Below are 13,567 nucleotides of genomic sequence, written 5' to 3' on the forward strand. Positions count from 1 at the left end.
AGGGTAAAGAGGGACGTGGCTGAGGGTTAAGGCTCAAGTAAGGCCCTGGGCCTGCTTGGCCTTTTCCGCCCAGTCCGCCAGTTCAAGTTGTCGGTCGACGTCCCCGGAACTGAGCCAGGCTGTCCAGTCAGTCTCGCTGCTGACGGGGGGATGAGAGAACGGGAGCGAGGTGCATTCCCACATTATGTGTGTGGTTGTTCCTGTTTCTGAGCAGAGCCTACAGTTGTCGCTTTCCCTGCCCCCTGTGATTTTGTTAATGTATTTTGGGTGTGGGTATGTATTTGTCTGAAGGCGCCGAAACGCGACCGCTTGCGTTTTGTCGAGTTGCTTGGCCGGTGGTGGGAGCGCGCGACGCCTCAAGTGATACCGATGGGCTATTTCATAATAAGTCTCGCAGGGTTCATCGTGTCTCTCCTCCTCATTCACGCCGTCCGCATCCGCGGGCGAGGCCCGGCGCGCGAGATCTCAAGCCAAACTGTGAGCCGACGCATTGCCGGGCACAGCCGCGTGAGCGGGGGTCCACGCGAGGGTTTTCAAGCCGCTTAGGGGGCGTCGTTCGAGGACATGGTACGCCTGTTTGCAAATTCTACCACGGTCGAAATTGCCGATGGCCTGCTTGCTGTCGCTGATGACGGTATTCGCTTCCACATGCATGGCCATGGCAATCGCGGTTTCCTCCGCTTCCACCACTCGGCCAGCCGTGATTGTTGTATGTTCTATCAGTCCTCCGTTGTGATCCGCTACCACTGCGGTCATGAGGTCGCCGCGAGGGTGTCTGGCTGCGTCTGTGTAGACCACTCCATCTTGCGAGCCGTAGCGTCGCCAAATGGCTTCACTACGGGCCTGCCGGCGGTCCTGATGGAACTCGGGGTCCATGCTGCGGGGTAGAGGTGGGGCATAAATATGCCCCCTGACCTTTCGCGGAATCGTAATGTACTCTGTAACCTCGGGGATAGCCTCGACACTGAGCTTCCGGAGGACTGTGCGGCCAACCGGGGTTAGCGAGAGACGATGGACTTGGGCTGTGGTGTGAGCGTCTAAGAGCTCCTCAATCGTGTTTTGCATGCCTAAGGCCTCTAGCCTTGCGGTGGCCGCGTGTTCCGGAAGGCCCAAGGCTCCCTTTGTGCTTCGTCGGATCATGGTGTTTAATTTGGCTAAGTCCGTGGCTGCGAGTTTGACATATGGTGTCGAATACATGGTTCTGCTGGTTATGTATGCCTGCACAAGTCGAAGCAGATCGCCCTCGCCCATGCCGTGGTGCCGATTAGCCACCCGGCGAATGAGCTGTAGTGTGTAGTTGGTCGCCCTCTGGAGTTTCTGTCAAACACGGTGATGGGAACGGGAAGGAACTGCATGGTTAAAAGAGGGGCCCAATTTCTTTTAATCACATCTTAAGAAGCCAACATTGCTCGCTGGCTTTTTATGCGGTGATGGGAAAGAAGTACTAGTGGCTTTGTGACTGCAGGTTGAACCTGTATTCCTTAGTTCTCTCTTTTTACACAGAGTTTTAAGCTTATCCAGCGAATTCTTCACGATAGACGTAGCTGCAACAGTGACATCTTTAATTTTGCGTCACCTTTCTCTCAGTTGCTTAATAGATTCAATTTTCTTTAGATTTATGAGCATCGCCATGTCACATGCATACGGACTTTTCCTGTAGCGTACGCCGATGACGTAGATGGCAGATTCGGTCAAAGTTCCGTTTAATGCAACTCCAGAAAGAGATGTGTTCCTTTTAACCGAAGTTTACTAAGATGGTGCATATAGGCGGCCAACAAAAGCTGATTCCACTGTTCCATTTATCCTGCATTTCCGATTGTTATCTGTGGTTCACTGTATTTAATACGCAGGCGCACAGTAGGCGCTTCTCGGAATCACGAATGTGTTGTGAGGGTTGCAAGGCAGCTGAGCATTCATGCAATCATTTCTTGCAGTGAGCAGTGTTAAGATTACATTTCAGATGGACGTGTATTTGAACTATTTCCTGCAGACTGTTAACGTGACAGCAAAGGAAATGCCAACTATTATAGCAGCTGGTTTGATTGTTTATTAGGGCAAGAGGCATTCCTGCGAGATGTTGCGATACATTGCGAGAGTCATTCACTCCGCTTAAATGGAAGAGGTAATTTGGTATGGAGGAATGATATATGGTGATATGATTTGTGCGCTCCAGAAAACGCGCATCAATTCCTTGCCTAATAGAACTCATACAGAATAGAGGGTCTGCTGCTTTTGGTCGTCAAATTTCATTTACAATTGCCATGATAGTGCCGCAATGTGCGAGTGGCAGTTTGTCGGATCCTTTCTCTATGTCATAATTAAGGCAAATTATGAAAACCTTTGTGGCAGATGCTGCTAAAGAAGAGGTCATCGAACTCAGTTCTTGAGCGATGGAAAAGAGGCTGGAAAAATATTTATTGTGAATTGCATAGTATCCAAAATTCCTTTCAGCTCCCTCAGAAAATTATATTTTCGTTGAGTGCACTTGGAATTTCGTGATATTTGTCCATGCTTCATCACTTCTGATCAACTTGAAGCGGTTCACACAAGAAGAACGTGACATTGCTCTTGGCTTTGATTTTTAAAACATTTTTGCCACGCTAAGCAGGGTTGCTTTCGTAACCTGAGATAGTTTAACAAACTTGTCTTGGCTATAACATTGCAATTGTCTTGAACTCGTGGGCCTTGATAAATGCGCTTCTTCGTTTGACTTAAGTAATAACAACATCTCTCTTGGCTTCACTATTATGCCACTCTCTAATGCTCAGACTAGGTCATCGTGTTCTTGTGTTATTTAACGGATGTGCCATTGAAGTGATGTTCACTGTTTGTCTGTCAATTATGGAGCTTTGCTGCCGTGACGGGTAAGCTGTCTAGCTTTGAGAGGGACCATTTTGACGACAGAGCCTTATTCTATTTACAGGAGCTCCGCTAAGGCATCGGTGAACGTGCTTGAGAACAAGACGCCACTCTGTGAGCATTTGCGCATCAGTCTCTGGAAAACGACCAGGCTTTCACTGTTCCCACCTTGTGCCACCCACGTCAACTACACGAGCGAACAGACAAAAGCGATTGCTGTACGTTGTAATTGACAAGCGAATAGTCATGCGGTGCGGTTGTTTATCACGCACGGAAAGATAACCTGGAAAATTCACTGTCGCGCAAGCTCAAGATAACAGGCATAAGAGTATTCCTTGGCATAAAGTTTCTGCGGGACCCATATCACGATGATTGTCTGCAGTAATGCGTTTAGCATTGACTTAACATAGCTATACAACTTATTGCCACCGTCGAAACTAGTTATGTATGAGGCGTGTACTGCAGCGACATTCCTTTGTAGTGCTGCCTTAAGAACCGTCGGTTCTATGTAGTACCGCCGCTGCAAAGCCTGCGCGACGGGACGGGCAGACTAAAAAAAATAACATCACCAGAGATTACGATATTTCCCAGTGCGAAATTTTAGCGCAGCTGTCAACCTGTTTTCATTTCGTGGTATACGGGCTGACGCAGACAATGTGTGTCGTAGTGCACGTTGCGAACGAAGCGATGTGTGGCGCGACTGCCTCGCGCATCTGAAGTTGGCGAGAGGCAGCGCGTAGGTGACGCGTGAGCGCGATTCACAGCAACCGCCTCAGACTTCCGACACGACGCGCACCACTCTTGCGCTATTAAGTAGCCATCGTCACCCCACTACGCTTTTCTTCTCACGCTTTCGCCAAACACCCCTCTTCCCCTTTCCGTCTCATGCTTCTGCAACACCTTCCTCGTCTGCTTTGCTCCTCGCCTTTCTCGCCCCCCACTGCACTCCGCGGTCACTTTTTCATCCTTCGCTGCGTTCGTTCGCTTGGTTACGCCGACGCCAACGACGACGGTCGCCGCAGGAACGGATGCGTAAGGGCTGCGTTATGAAACCCGTCACGCGGCCGCCGGGCTCCTCTCTCGCGCTTTTTTCTGGACACGCTGCGCCGCCTAGTGACAGCTCCGAGAAGTGCGCGCGTCACTTTCGAGACGCGAAGTGTAGCACACCGGTGTCTCAGAACGCTGAGACTTGTTGTGTCACTTGCCGTACACTTAGTGGCACATAGTACTCAGTGACCCAAGTAGGCGAGAGCTTCACTGAAGAGTGGCACGCACCCATTGCCTTACTGACGCAGCCTGCTAAATCGTCTGGCTACTGTCCTCGGAGAACACTTGTGACATCGGTTCGATTCCGCTCAGCATGAGAAATTTAGCCTACATTCCCAGTGGCACATACCTAGTTACCCGTCTTCACCAGCATATAGTTATGTACATGGCAGGACGAACGCCTCTTCCAGAGATCTTCAACTGCCCCTGTCTTGCGCTAGCGCATTCCAACTGGCGCCTGGAAAATTACAGAGTTTGCTATCCCGCTTAATTTCCTGCCATCCTCCATTGTGCTTCCCATTCCTTGGTATCCACAATGCAAATAATGTTACACCGGTTATTTACCTTACGCATTAAATGGTCTGTTCAGCTACATTTTTTTTCTGTCTGCCAACTAGAATATTGGCTAGTTAGCCAAGTTGGCGTAAAAGACCTTCACTGATGCAAGGCAGACGCCTATTCGCACATACCTAATTACCAAAGTTGGCATCAAAGAGGTCCATTGAAGACTAGCACAGACCAAGTGGCACATACGTTATGAATATCATCATCAGCCTGGCTACGCCCACTGCAGGGCAAAGGCCTCTTCTAGGCTTCATCAACTACCCCGATCATGCGCAAATTGTGGCCATGTTGTCCCTGCAAACTTCTTAATCTAATCCATCCACCTAACTTTCTGCGGCCCCCTGCTACGCTCCCCATTTCTAGGAATCCAGTTATGAACCCTTAATGACCAACAGTTCTTTTCCCTCCTCATTACAGGCCCTGCCCACGCCCATTTCTTTTTCTTGATTTGAACTAAGAAGTCATTAACTCCCATTTGTTTCCTCACCCATTCTGCTCTCTTCTTATCCCCCTTAACGTTAAACCCATCATTCTTCCCATAGCTCGTTGCGTCGTCCTCAATTAATGTAGAAACCTTTTCGTAAGCGTCCCGTTTTCTGCCCCGTAGGTGAGTACTGGGAAGACACAGCTGTTATACACTTTCTCTTGAGGGATAATGGCAACCTGTTGTTCATGATCTGAGAATGCTTGTCAAAAACTGGTTAGTGGCATATACACTGCGCTCCAACTCGACGTCAAAGAGTTTCTGCGAACAGCAGTACATACACAGTCGCCCATCTACAGTCACCCATGTCAGCGTGAAAGAGGTTCGTGGAAGAGCGGCACGTATGTACAGGTTGCCACAGTCGGTGACCTAAGCTGGTCCAAAGGTTGGTTTCGAATCCTATTCCCCTCAGCACAGCAGCCCGATTTGCTAGCCACGGTCTAATCAGTGACCCAAGTAGGCTGGAAAAGGGGAAGAAGCAATCATAATTTGGCGACGGGCGAAGTGCGAACCAGAAGTTCTCTTCAGGTGTCCGATGAGAGCAGACAGAAAACGTCAGCAATGTCTCAAACTAGGTTTTAATCTGCGGAATGCTATGGCCGGTGCTGGCGGGTGCGGAGTGCAGCACCCGCGCTCGTGAGAATGCGAACGTTTGCTATGATATTCATGCGAGGCCAATGCAGCTGCGCTACAATAGATAGATAGATAGATAGATAGATAGATAGATAGATAGATAGATAGATAGATAGATAGATAGATAGATAGATAGATAGATAGATAGATAGATAGATAGATAGATAGATAGATAGATAGATAGATAGATAGATAGATAGACTCCCAAAAGTGTGCGAAGTACCTTAGCAATGCTAACACAATAAATATCCAAGGCATCAGAACGGCTGGAGCGCCCGAAACAAATACTAATGCGTTTGCATTTTTAGGGTAGTGCACGCTCTTTTCGGGAGTTATCTATAATAATGCGCTGGAATTGTTATGGTGCTTCACGCATTTTCCGGGGGCCAGATGTCTGTCTATAGGTAAATGTTTAAATATTTGAATCTATGTAAGTTTGCATCTAATCATTTTCCTGCCTAAATGGGTCATTCGGTAGCCCGTGGTCGAATGGGTAGAACATTGGGTTGCAGTAGTGAGGGAACAGAGCTCGAAACCAGCCATCGGACCAACTTTGGTCATGTGGCAGTGTGTATATACGTGCCACTCTTCAGCGAACCTATTTCATGCCGACGCCGGTCACTGTAGATACTGAACTGGGTAGGCACCGCTCTTCGACGAAACTCTTTGACGCCGACTTGGAGCACTGGGCGTGTGCCACTCTCGTATCAATGGACCTTTCTTATGCCAGCTTGGGTCACTGCCTATGTGGCAGTAAAGTGTTTGGTATTCTTCAGTGAAAGTGTTTGACGCTAACATGGGTAACTAGGTAAGTGTTACTTGAGTGTGCCGCCCTACAGTGACGAAAAGGAAGCACTCTCCGATGTAGGGCCAAATCGAACCCAGGCCACAAGGATTCCGCAAAGACCGCAACCTGACGCATTAGCAGACTGCACTGTAAATGCACTGGCTATGCGACCCTTTTCAATGAGCGCCTTTTACGCTAATGCTTCAGTGAGCTGCACCACGAGTGTAAACGCTCAATCACACCGCCGACTTGAAGAAGCCGCGCGACCACTTGCGCCTTGCCACGAAAAATGACTGATGAAAGATGCTCACACCGGCAACGTGGCTGAGCACGACCTGTCAGTCACAATCCTGGACGTTCTCGTTCTCAGCGAGATCTCTAAGGATCTATGCAGTTCACGCGCACTTCGCTCTGGTTTCCGTCAACAGCCATAGATTGTGATTCCAGCAAAGAGGAAAACGTCGTCTCTGCGCTGATGTGCTCTGCCGTGATGTCAGCTATAGACGCGCGGAAGTCTAAAAAAAAAAAGTGACGCTGGAGGGTGCGACCGTGCCTTCATTCACGGGAAGCGGCTGGCCACGCAAGCTGTCTCCGGCTCGAACTCTGTGCGCTTGACGAGGAATATTATCGAGAGTAAGTTGTACATCTATAGTTCGCGTTGCCTGGGAATTGAAGCGTAAAGTTTTGTGCCTTCTTCTTCTGCGGTATAGCTTCCTGCAAATGTCACCGCGCACATTGGACCCGTTGCTGGAACTGCAACGCCCCAGCATTACAAGGAAATGCATAAACTACAGGTCTGCACTCTCGGCTCATGATCGCCAGGACATCACCATCAGGTAAAAGGCATATGTCATCCCAAGAATAGTGTAAGCCACCTGTGTGCACGCTTAGCATGTAAAGAAGCGACACGAGCCGTGATTATGAATGTGAGTCTAAAGCAAGTTCAACGTCTCGTTTTTTACATGCCATCGCTCACCCTATACACAAACAGATTGAAGTGCACTTTATACGTAGGATTTTCTAAAATTAGGTTCATTGAAATACATATGACCATCAAGGTTGTTGCTTGCATCAGGGGGAATGCACTGATTTCACGATAAATGACACAGTTCCGTGAGTACTAGTGAGGTGCATAATTATTAACCTCCAAATTTCCCCTTGCACATTTGAATTGAGGTAGTAACGCAACTATTATTTTGTAAGAGACATTAATTTGACCCACTATAAATCTATGTCTTAACCAATACTGCTACAAAACGCTTTCGCAGTGTAGTTATTTGATGTTCCTAAACGTTTTCTTAGAACAATGCTGAAAGAAAGCCACTGCTTATTTCTACGTCTTAATAAAAAGGTACATTTCATTACCTTGACAGGCTTTTGGCCATAAGGGGAATGCAGCGGGAAATTTCCTTCAACTTTCTGGTGGGCAGGTCAACCGCATGCTGCCTAGTGGCAGCAGTGTCCGAAGCTCTGTGAACCATTTCAAGCCACAGCATTTGCAACATCCGTAAGCAGCAGATGGATGACTCAAGATATATACTCAGTGACTGAAAACGGTATACTTATTTCACCAGATGTCTCCTAACAATGACTCGTAATGTATTGTTTGTTGGTACTACTTGTTTAGCCTATTTCATAAAAGAAAACACAATAAACATTATTTACCATTTATGAAACGGCCATGAATTGGTCCCTATGGTACAGGTATCCGCAGAGCCTGAGGAGAGGTGGGACAGGCGATACTACGTCGGCGCAACTGATGGGAAGGATGTGAACATCGAGCGCCCTGGAAAGTTTGAAGCCATTGACTTCAACTGAAAGGGTTCTTTAAGCAAATCGCTCCTAGCTGCCTGCGACGCGCAATACAGGTGAGACTGGGTCCTCTTATCACAGTCTTTACTCAACGTTAGTGGAAGAGGCATTTTGAAAGCGTGAACATTCAGTTCCTGAAAGTCTACGTAAGGCTTTGTGTGTTCAGAATGGTAGTAATAAAGAATATCGAACATGAATGGTGATACCTAAAAATACATGTGCATGAGCAGACAGTGAGTACTTTTGCATGTTGCACATTTCTGGTGGCTATGTGATGTATTCCAGAAAGACTGTTTATCACAATTACCTCTGCCTATGGGGTCGCTTTCTGTTGGCACCTATCGCCTTTTACAGTTTGCGTGATCACGCCGCTCCTGAGTGGGTTCCTGTGCATGAAAATTGGTCTCAGCGGCAGCGAGAGCGATGACGGCATTTTTTCGCAGTTCATTCTGTAGCAAGAGATTTCCAGAGGAACGTTTGGGCTGCTACCGCCCCGAACTGTCGGATGTAAGGGCCCTCTCCCTCATTTATTTGTCGGCGATTTCTTTTGGCGGCCCGCTCAAAGAAGACATGATGCAGCCATACCTTGGATGGAGTAGGTGCACAACGTATTACTGAATATTGTCGCGGTTTTTACTCAGGCTCGGAACTTCAATTGCGAGAGGTCATCCTGTCGCACTCTATCGGCACACCCAAAAATAGGGAACGCCGTATTATTCCATTGGTTCTGCGCGCATTTTAGAGCAGTTGTCTTGTCACCATCGTGGCTCGATGCAGACAGAGGCACGGCATTGGCCGCGCTCTAGGGCGAGCATCATCCCGATGCGCGGCGAATAACAGTCGGTGCACATATACAGGCTATACATGCCACTCGGAAGGCTTCATCCGCTCCTCGTAGACCATTTCAGGCACGTGCTGGCAGTGCTTCGAGCAAGATGGGGTGTCATCAACGACTTGGTAGGTCCCGTCGCTAAGGCGGCGCAGAATTTTATACGCTCCGAAGTACCACCGTAGAAGTTCCTCAGAGAGGCCAAGGTGTATAATAGGTGTCCGTTCCCTAACAGGGTCGTCGTGCTGATGAACGTCATAACTGTGGTTGAGCTTATACCGACCGGTGTCTTGCTGGCTGCTTATTCGCACACACGCGAGCTGTCCGGCTTCGCGCTCTGTAACGTGGGCAGCGTGTGCATCGCTACGATCACGGGGAAGCGTCATGCATCGTTGTTACTTCTCGACTATGGAGAAGATCAAACAGTGCCATTCTTGTAGTTTCCTGACATGTGGGATCATACGCAAAGGCGACACGCGGCAGAATTTTGTCCAAATTCTTGTGCTCCACGTCGGCGTACAGTGTCGTCCACTCCTAGGGCGAACACGCGAGCGCCTAGCTGCAGCTGCGCCACCGCAGCCAGCGCGGCAGCTCATGGAAGCAAACCTGCGCAGTTGCGGCAATGCCTGCAGGCGTGGCTTCGTGTCGTCTGCTACAGCGCTCTTGGGCGCGTCGAGCTTGTATTGCTGCGAAACAAACTTTGCTTGCAGTGTCATGTGTACTTGTTGCAACGAAGATAACTTTTCCTTTTAATGTCGCAACTTGGAGACCGGCAGATGCCAAATTAAGTTAACTTTATCGACTCAAATACACACCCGCCGTGGTTGCTCAGTGGCTATGGTGTTGGGCTGCTGAGCACCAGGTAGTGGCATTGAATGAATACCCGCCACGGCAGCCGCATTTCGAAGAGGGTGAAGTGCGACAACACCCGTGTACTTAAAATTTGGTGCACCTTAAAGTACCCCAGGCGGTCGAAATTTCCGGCGTCCTCCACTACGGCGTGCCTCGTAATCAGAAAGTGGTTTTGGAAAGTGAAACGCCATTATTTAATTTTGACTGCAGTACAATTTTTCCTTCAAAATATGTCGTCTTTTGAACTGCTTACGATTATGAACGCTTATGGTTCGTTCTCATATTTTCAGGCTACCAGGCACTGTGCACAAAAATTACGTGAGTTTGATGTTTTTCTTGGGAACGGGGAGGGGGGCAGTTGCGCCCGAAAAATGGATGACGCCGAGTTTGCTGCAAAATGAAAGAAAGGCTAGCAAGCGGATGTATTTCCGCGTTCGGTGTAGTAGCAAAGGAGGAATTCCTTTGCTTTCCCGCTGGCTACGTGAGCGTATTGGATGCTCATAATAGCATTTTGGCATCGGCTATGAAATTTCATATTCCGGTAATACGCTGCCTTGACGCTCGCACTTGACCAGCTGAAGATAAAAAAAATTGCGCGCCTTCGCTCATGTCACTAAAGTGCGAAGCAGACCGTGCTACCATGCTCTAGCGGTGATATAAACGCGATTACAGTTGAAGAATATTTCTTCCCCCAGCGAGCATTCGGGGGTATGTGTCCGTGTGATCAGGTGATGTCACGCTTTCCGGAAAAAGATGGGACACGTATTGTTGAATTAAGCCTCAGAGGGCAATTTCAAGTGTAGACCACTGAGAACAGTGAACACAACTATTCAAGCGTGCAGAAGCGAGCGTAGAATGAAAGATGCTCCCCGGAAGGCCCGTCGGAAGGTGACTACCGAACATTAGGACATGTCGATAGTATCGGCGGCGAATGACTTTCCTGCATCAAGCGTAAGATAAAGCCAAACACATTTCGGGGTTGTCGGCGGTATCGGACACAACAGCGAAGCGTCGTCTGCATTCAGCGGGCCTGAAAAGCAGGAGAGCCGCTGAGAAGCCAATTGGCAGCGCGGAAAACAAAGAGGCGCCTCGTGTTTGCGCAGGGATGAAGAGTGGAAAAATGTCGTCTTCAATGACGAGTCGACATTCACCAGAAGATGGGCCAACTTTGGCGTGTATGGCGCCCAGACAACTTTCGGTAAGCAAACGCTCATGTTATCCGAGGAATCGTTCGTGTAGAATAAAACTTTCTATTGTATTACGGACATGTGCCCTCCCTTAACCAAAGCAGCAATATACAATCCTTATTTTATTCAGGAGATATTGATAATAATTAAAACTGAATTTTAAAATATAAACTTTTCAGAGGCAGAGCAATGATCATTTTTGGATGTAAGAGTGAAATACGAAATCGCAGTCCTAATATTTTCCTACGCCCTTAACTCAATTCTGGACTTAGGCGAAACTCCTCCCATCGTACAATGGAGGTTCAAAGTCCAAAATGAAAACACGACATTTTGTTGGAATAAAGGCTCAAAAATTTGTTCGTGAATTTTTGAAAATATTTACCGAGTGTGTTCAGGCATATAAGGAAGCCCGAACACGCCTACATTTTTTGTAATGTGTTTTGGTGTATGGTGCATATTATACATATGAAAGTTGGGCTCTGAAAAAACATTTTTCTTTCTTCAGGTATTTGCCTCAATTCATCAAGGGTAGCAGCCAGTGGCCGTTCTTCTGTGATTGTCTGGGGCGCCATCACATTGACTGGCCTGGGACTCTTAGGATTGAAAACAGACTCGACGCTGACTTGTACTGCCTAATATTGGACTATATCACGTTCCCATATCTTCTGGGCACTCCGCCCACTGACGGCAACGCTATTTTGCAGCAGGAAAACCGTATTCACTAGTCCGGAAAAGTTTGGGCATTTATGGAATGTTAGCAAGTGGAAGCTCTGGAGTGGCGTGCCTAATCTCCGGGCCTCAATATTGCTACGGAATAGTACTACCGATGACGAAGAGGCGAGCAGTAAGAAGACGATGACGATTGGAGGCTAGCGCGGGCTGTTGCGCCTTGGCCAAGTGCGGCGCATTACGTTGTAAATATACTTGTATATAGCTTTTCATCTGCGTCTTCCTACGTAACATATCTGGGGGAGGTGGACGTTCCCTGTACCTCGTCATGGAGCTTCGCAGTGGACGGTACGTCGCGCCTAGCTTCATGGCTCCCGGCGATGACAACTCGACTCAGCCGCCTCCGACACCTGCTGCCACTTCGACGACCTACATCACTCTCCCTGCTCCTCGTGATCCTGGCGTATTCTCGGGCAAAGATGGGGAAGACGTCGACGACTGGATCAGCCTGTACGAACACGTCAGCCTCAATAACCGGTGGGACCCTACTATCATGCTCGCCAACGCAGTCTTTTACCTCGGTGGCACACCTCGAGTTTGGTTTCGGACGCACGAAGAGGAGCTCACCAGTTGGGATTCGCTCAAGCAAAAGCTCCGAGACTTGTTCGGCAACCCCTACGGTCACAAACTTGCCGCGCAGAAGGCGCTTTCCGGCCGTGTGCAGACGTCAACAGCGCCCTATGTCACGTACATTCAGGATGTCTTGGCTCTGTGCCGCAAAGTTGATGCACACATGACTGAGTCAGACAAGGTATCCCACATCCTCAAAGGCATTGCCGATGACGCCTCCAACTTGCTCGTATTCAACAACGTCGCGACGGTGGATGCTGTTATAGAAGAGTGCCGCCGCCTGGAACACGCTAAAAGCCGACGTATCGATCAGCAGTTTGCCCGTTTGCCCAACACCCCAGCGACATCTTCCTTTGCCGACGCTCCTCGTCCCAACAACACTGGCGATATTACCAAGATCGTCCGGCGTGAGACTGAGGCCGCCTATCCGGCTGCCTTCCACTCCAGCCCCACCAAAGCACCTGCAGTCACGGTTTCCCTGATCCAGGCAGTTGTCCGCCAGGAGTTCGAAAACATCGGCCTTCACTCCATCTGCTCGGCCCATCGCCCTGATACCCAACCGGCTTCTTCGATTCCGCCCCGTCCCGCATCTCATTACCCACCACGTTTTCGCAACCCAGCTGAATGGCGCACTGCTGACGACAAGCCCATTTGTTTTCACTGCCGTCACATCGGGCACATTTCTCGGCACTGTCGAAGTCGTGGGACTTCCCCGACCCGGTTTGCTTATAGTGCCTACTCTCGCCCCTCAGGTGGCCCTTCTCGTCCATATGCCGCACGCTCCGATAACGCCGCCACTGACTCTCCTGCGCCGAACCGCCCCTATTCTCGTTCACCTTCGTCCCAACGACGACAATCTCGCTCTCCCCAGCCCCGTCGCTCCTTTTCGCCGACTCCCTTCGGACGCCGCTCCCAGCCGGAAAACTAGATGATGCAGCGCCTCGAGGTGACGCTGCATTGCTCCCTACGCCGCCGACTCCTCCACTGACGTTGCCCACTCATCTGAACCTTCTTGACCTGCAAGTCGACGGTGTTCCTGTATCTGCTCTTATAGACACTGTGGCGCATTTGTCGGTAATGAGCGCTGACTTTGTACCCGCCTGAAAAAAATAATCATGCCCGCCACGACGCATGTTGTCCGTGTCGCCGATGGCGGAACAGCCCCCGTAATTGGTATGTGTGCCGCCCGTGTCTCCTTCGCCGATCGCTTCACT

General features: G+C 49.3%; 1 protein-coding gene and 1 long non-coding RNA gene across 6 annotated transcripts in view; both read left to right on the top strand.

The window, feature by feature from the left end:
• The window catches only part of LOC139061367 (uncharacterized), a 409,988-nt gene that overhangs the window by 200,432 nt on the left and 195,989 nt on the right, over positions 1-13,567 (top strand). For all 5 annotated transcript variants that reach the window (XM_070541329.1, XM_070541330.1, XM_070541328.1 and 2 more), the window contains one exon: positions 2,924-3,077. In XM_070541329.1, coding sequence (XP_070397430.1) covers positions 2,924-3,077 — 154 coding nt within the window. The remainder of the gene's footprint in view (positions 1-2,923; positions 3,078-13,567) is intronic.
• On the top strand, positions 6,798-8,197 carry LOC139047119 (uncharacterized). The gene is made up of 3 exons (XR_011507047.1): positions 6,798-7,007; positions 7,085-7,210; positions 8,079-8,197. It is a non-coding gene; the product is annotated as an uncharacterized lncRNA (long non-coding RNA).

This window comes from Dermacentor albipictus, chromosome 6 (genome assembly GCF_038994185.2).
Source record: "Dermacentor albipictus isolate Rhodes 1998 colony chromosome 6, USDA_Dalb.pri_finalv2, whole genome shotgun sequence".
In the NCBI taxonomy this organism is placed as follows: Eukaryota; Metazoa; Arthropoda; class Arachnida; order Ixodida; family Ixodidae; genus Dermacentor; species Dermacentor albipictus.